At 38.4% G+C, this 5637-nt stretch overlaps 1 protein-coding gene across 1 annotated transcript; it reads left to right on the top strand.

The window, feature by feature from the left end:
• The first annotated feature begins 228 nt into the window (after positions 1 to 228).
• LOC111445924 (fimbrin-1-like) lies at positions 229 to 5203 on the top strand. Its single transcript, XM_023084478.1, has 15 exons — positions 229 to 617; positions 865 to 984; positions 1080 to 1250; positions 1337 to 1575; positions 1655 to 1826; positions 1903 to 1941; positions 2049 to 2117; positions 2193 to 2309; positions 2616 to 2827; positions 3372 to 3527; positions 3618 to 3817; positions 3998 to 4155; positions 4235 to 4331; positions 4411 to 4502; positions 4618 to 5203. Exons 2-15 carry the CDS (start codon positions 898 to 900, stop codon positions 4870 to 4872), a joined length of 2064 nt encoding a protein of 687 aa, XP_022940246.1. The 5' UTR covers positions 229 to 617; positions 865 to 897; the 3' UTR covers positions 4873 to 5203.
• Positions 5204 to 5637: the final 434 nt, after the last annotated feature.

Raw genomic sequence — 5637 nt, 5'->3', positions numbered from 1 at the left:
TATTCCATTTGGAGTTAATTTGTGACAAAAACAAAATAAAATCAAAGAAGGATCTTAATCACATGGGAGGAGAGAGAGAGAGAGAGAGAGAGAGAGAGAGAGAGAGGATAATTTGGGAATGGTTACCAAAATGAATGAGAAAGAAGGTGAAATGATTGAGGCTAATTTGGGTGAAGTCAGTTAGTTTAGGGTTTGAGGGGAAAGAGATTGAAGGGGAGGAAGAGAATGGTGACCAATTTTTGGAATGGGGAAGAACAGAACGAACAGGTGTAACCCAAATTTGGTGAGGTGTATAACAGAAACAGCGAGTTTCCAAACATACCCTATTCTGTTCTCTCTATTACCCATCAGGAACCGCCAAAAATCATATCATTTTTGGTCGCCCATTCCTGTCCTTCGCCTTCTGGGGGGCTCACATTTCACTGCCTCAATTCGTTTTCCTTCACATACTTTGCCCCTTTTCCGCACCCCCCAACAAGCTTATTCATCCCTTCTCTCTCCCTCTCTCTTTCTATCCCTCTCTGTTCTGTTCTGTTCTCTTCTGTTCTCGTTGAATCTTTTCCTTCGTAGTCAAAGAGTGTTCTCCCTTTTTCACCGCTGATTTTGGTCTGCCATCGGTACGTTTTTCTGGGTTTCCTTCCATTTTCTGTTTTCTTGTTCCCTTCGATTGGTGGAGTTGTTAATGATTCGAATGTGATAGTTACGTATTCTGTTCGTTCTTTTATGCGACAAAACTGTTGAGTTTTTGTATTCTCGTTAATGGGTTTCTTTCTTTTTCGGTTCCAATTGTCGAGGAATTGTGTCTCTCTGTAATGGGTTTGATTTCTTTTTCTGTTTTTGTTCTCGACAAATTCTGTTTTGCAGGATCGTTAATCTCCGCATTTAAGATCTGTGGAGATGTCTGGCTTTGAAGGCGTTTTAGTTTCTGACCAATGGCTTCATAGCCAGCTCACTCAAGTGGAGCTTCGAAGCCTCAAATCCAGAGTAAATATTCGAGAATTATCCCTCTCATCAACGTTCTTTGCTTTTCGATCAATTTCATTTCAAAATATTCCTCTGTTGTTCAATCTTTTTTTTAGTTCGTATCGGCCAAAAATCAGAATGGCAAAGTGACGACCGGAGATTTGCCAAATATAATGATCAAATTGAAGGCGTTTAAGGAAAGACATAGCGAAGAGGAGATCAGGGAAATCTTGATCGAGTCAGATCCTGAATTGTGCAATGAGATTGATTTTGAATCCTTTCTCAGGGCAAGTCTTATTCCCAATTCTGTTGATTTTGAATGAATCTAAGAGTTTATATGGAAACTTATATGTTGATTGTGTGAAATGTGCAGGCATATTTAAATGTTCATGGCCGATCAGCAGAAAAAGTGGGTGTCGCAAATAACTCTTCATCATTTCTCAAGGCCAGCACAACCACCCTTCGCCATACGATCAGTGAATCAGAGAAAACACTCTATGTGGCTCACATAAATAGCTATCTTCGAGACGATCCGTTTCTAAAGAATTATCTTCCGTTAGATCCATACTCAGATGATTTGTTTAATCTTGCAACTGATGGAGTTCTTCTCTGGTATTTGTGTAGGAGTTATTGTGCTCTGTTTTCTAACTTCAAAAAGAATCTGCACTGACGTATTTCCATGATCATGCAGTAAACTGATCAATGTTGCTGTACCTGGGACAATAGATGAACGAGCTATCAATACCAAAAGAGTTCTCAACCTATGGGAGAGGAATGAAAACCATACGCTTTGCCTCAACTCTGCCAAAGCAATCGGCTGTACCGTGGTTAATATTGGGACACAGGACTTGGTAGAAGGACGAGTACGTTACCTGCCTATTGCTTCTCTCTATTAGTGTTTTTGTGTATTATGATTGACTGAAAGTTCATCTTTTGCAGCCGCATCTGATCGTGGGATTGATTTCGCAAATTATAAAGGTTTCTTCATTACATTTGGAAAATTGTTTGAGTTTCTGGTTTTAGAAGGTGATCTAAATGATTCTAGTCTTGTTTTGTTGTTGATTCGATTTCTATGGAAACTTCAGATCCAACTATTGGCCGATCTTAACCTGAGGAAGACGCCTCAACTCTTGGAACTGGTCCAGGAAAGCGGGGTAATGGGTTATAAATTTGTCGTTGAAATCTAATTATCGGTGATGTAGCTTAACCATCTAACATTTTGTTTCCAGGATATTGAGGAGCTTATTAATTTACCTCCAGAGAAGATTCTGTTAAAATGGATGAATTACCACCTTAAGAAAGCAGGATACAAGAAAACTGTTTCGAATTTCTCGTCTGACCTGAAGGTAATATGGCTGCTCGAATCATATCACTAATTCTGATATGCATTGCCAATCGGTGGGAGTAGTTTATACTTTGGTTTTGTTCGTGAACACGAACAACTTTTTAGAACTGTCTTGAATAGGAGCTGAGAGCTGGAACTGAAACAATGGAATTGTTTTCAGTTTTAACTATTTTCTTGCTTACTAATTCATTTTTATATTTCTCCGTATATTTTCAAGTTTTTCCATGCTCTCCGTTCTTTAGCATATCTGGAATATTTGAACCCGGTACCTGCTAAGCGGATAGTAACTTTTGATCATATCATGCAGGATGGAGAGGCTTATGCTTACCTTCTAAATGTTCTTGCTCCTGAATTTTGTAATCCATCCACATTGGCTACCAAGGATCCTTATGAAAGGGCAAAACTTGTACTCGATCATGCAGAACGAATGGATTGCAAAAGATATTTGACTCCAAAGGATATTGTCGAGGGTTCATCGACTTTGAATCTTGCTTTTGTGGCACAAATATTTCAGCAACGGTAAACTCGTAGAAGTATTTTTTATCTTGCTTTCAATTTTTGCTTGCTGTCTGGATGTTCTCTGATCCTGACCTGTATAGATGTTGACATAATGGAGGAAAATATGGTGATTACTGTTGCTTTACCGTATGAATTGATTCGTATTTATTTTTAGTTCGATTATCTGGAATACCACGTGTAGTTTTAAAGTATGCACTAGACATAGACACGAGATAAACTTGTTAGGCGCTTGCTTGCGTTAGGCAACTGCTCGCCCGCCTCATTTTGCAAGCGAGGTATCCGGTCTGCACCGTTTCTTCAAGGATAATTTTGGTTGCATGCTAATGAGCAAAGTCGGTCAGGAGGACTCGAACACTTTATTTATCATTCCTTTATTTTCAATGTCTGCTTCATTACATTAAATCTTAACATATTGTGAGCTCCACCTCAACAATTCTTATGCTTCTTTTGCACCTTGGCTCTCAGTTCTATTACACCTTAGATAACATTCCCATGTCTATTTTATGCCAATTTCATAGAAAGGCTTGTCGGTTTTGTCGTGCAGGAGCGGTTTTGCAGTAGATGGGAAAAAGGTAGCATATGCAGAGATGATGGCAGATGATGTACTAACTTCTAGAGAAGAAAGATGCTTCCGGTTGTGGATTAATAGTCTGGGAATCGTTACTTACGTTAATAACGTATTCGAGGACGTCAGGAATGGGTAAGTAATGCCATGAATTAAACCAGCAGTTGAGAGTTCCATTGTCTATAGGAGCTCTGGTTAATTATATGATTTTATAATCTGATGCAGATGGCTACTTCTGGAAGTGCTTGACAAAGTTTCTCCAGGGTCAGTTAACTGGAAGCATTCATCGAAACCTCCAATCAAGATGCCTTTTAAGAAAGTTGAAAATTGCAACCAAGTTGTACGGATTGGGAAGCAGTTGAAATTTTCATTGGTTAATGTGGCTGGAAATGATATTGTACAAGGAAACAAGAAGCTCATCCTTGGTATGATTGAATCTTTTGACTTCAGAATGTCTTGGTTGAACCCAAGTCTTTAATTTCTTCAACTTTCAACTTCTTCCATTTGGATATGTTTTTTTATGTTCATAAAATGTATGGTTGTGTCTCGAGTGTCGTCCTTGGTAGTAGTGCTTGAGGCCTAATATTTTCTCGTGCCGGGTTCAGCTTTCCTATGGCAGTTAATGAGGTACAATATTCTTCAACTTTTGAAGAATCTAAGATCTTACTCTCAAGGAAAAGAGATGACAGATAGTGTCATCCTGAAATGGGCAAACAGCAAAGTGAAGGGCACTGGGAGAGCTTCTCAGATCGAGAGTTTTCGGGTACGAACGAACAAACTAAAGCACGTCATAATATTTTTACTGCTGCAATACAATATTGTGATTTGGTAATTTTGTTCAGGATAAGAGTTTGACAAATGGAATATTCTTTCTTGAACTTCTGAGTGCTGTAGAGCCTAGAGTGGTGAATTGGAACCTTGTTACCAACGGGGAGAATGGTACATTGAATAAATCTACTTGTAATATGTTTTTCAAGCTGAACTTTCCTTCACACTTTGGTTTTCTTGTCTGGAACAGACGACGAGAAGAGGTTAAATGCTACGTACATTATCAGCGTTGCACGAAAACTGGGTTGTTCCATTTTCTTGTTACCTGAAGACATAATAGAGGTAAGATCCAAGCTTTGATGGAGTATGCTTTAGTTCTCTGCAGATTCTATGTAGCTTGTATCAGTGTCGCCCACATCCCTTATGGTTAAGGCTGTTTGTGGTTATGGTGTGGCAGGTGAATCCAAAAATGATACTCACTTTAACTGCTAGCATTATGTACTGGAGCCTTCAACAGCCTGTTGAAGAAGTGGACATCTCTCGTTCTCCTGCCACAGCGAGTACTATCACCGATATGTCGACTACCTCGTCCATCAATGGTGAGGATGAGAGCTCCTCGCTCTGCAGCGAAGTTCTGAACTTGAGTTTAGATGATACTGCCTCGGATACGACAGTCTCGTCGGTGGTCGAGAACGAAGGGGATCTCATGTGAGGCTGCTACCTCTGAGACCAGTCTCCACCGTGGTCGAGAATGAAAGGCACGTCATTATATTGTGAATGATGGTATAAGAATACAGTGAGAGTTGAATATAAAAAAGGTGTATTTGGTGGTGTGTGGTTGTTACATGTTTTTGTTTGCTAAAATGGATGGCCAGCAAAAGGCACAACACAAGCTTCAAACACTCCTCTAGTGAAGAAGGAATAAAATGTAAAGAGAAGAAAAGGAATGAAAGAGGTGGAGGGGATGGGAATCTAATAATGGGCTCAATCTCAAATTTTACTGAAATACTTTTTATTTATTTATTTATTTATTTATTTATTTATTTATTTATTCACTATTATTATTATTATTATTATTGTTATTCATTTAAGATAAATAAGTTTATGTAAGATGATGTAGTTTTTCCTCTCAAACTGTGAATCTGTATGTGGAAAGTCTACCAAAGAAAAGATCATTTATGAGCATTAAATTAGATTTAAGGAATCCCATCTCTCTCTTACATTATAAGTTAGATTGAATTTGATGTCATAAGTTAAGTCGTAACTAGTATGTACATATCACATCTTACGTTTAATTGATGCTCTAATGAATCATTTGTTTATGAACCAACTATAAACTAAGTTTGTCTCGAGCTAGTTAGAATGTTAGAATGTGGAGCCTTGTTCTTCAAGTTCGGAAATCAGCACTTTAGGAAACTACTTTTCTACTAGTCTCCCTATGTGTGAAGAATTTCATTTTGTAAAATTATGCTTCTAC

This window comes from Cucurbita moschata, unplaced genomic scaffold (assembly GCF_002738365.1).
Source record: "Cucurbita moschata cultivar Rifu unplaced genomic scaffold, Cmos_1.0 Cmo_Scf00001, whole genome shotgun sequence".
NCBI classification, from domain to species: domain Eukaryota; kingdom Viridiplantae; phylum Streptophyta; class Magnoliopsida; order Cucurbitales; family Cucurbitaceae; genus Cucurbita; species Cucurbita moschata.
Note: the sequence above shows the minus strand (reverse complement) of the source record. Positions and strands in the feature narration are given on the sequence as shown.

What these genes read in the sequence shown, in the direction of transcription:
- LOC111445924 (XM_023084478.1), top strand. Translation starts at nt 898, where the DNA reads ATGTCTGGCTTTGAAGGCGTTTTAGTTTCTGACCAATGGCTTCATAGC. An exon ending in AAACAAGAAGCTCATCCTTG is followed by an intron (nt 3,818 to 3,997) that starts GTATGATTGAAT and finishes TGCCGGGTTCAG; the next exon opens with CTTTCCTATGGCAGTTAATG. An exon ending in TACCTGAAGACATAATAGAG is followed by an intron (nt 4,503 to 4,617) that starts GTAAGATCCAAG and finishes ATGGTGTGGCAG; the next exon opens with GTGAATCCAAAAATGATACT.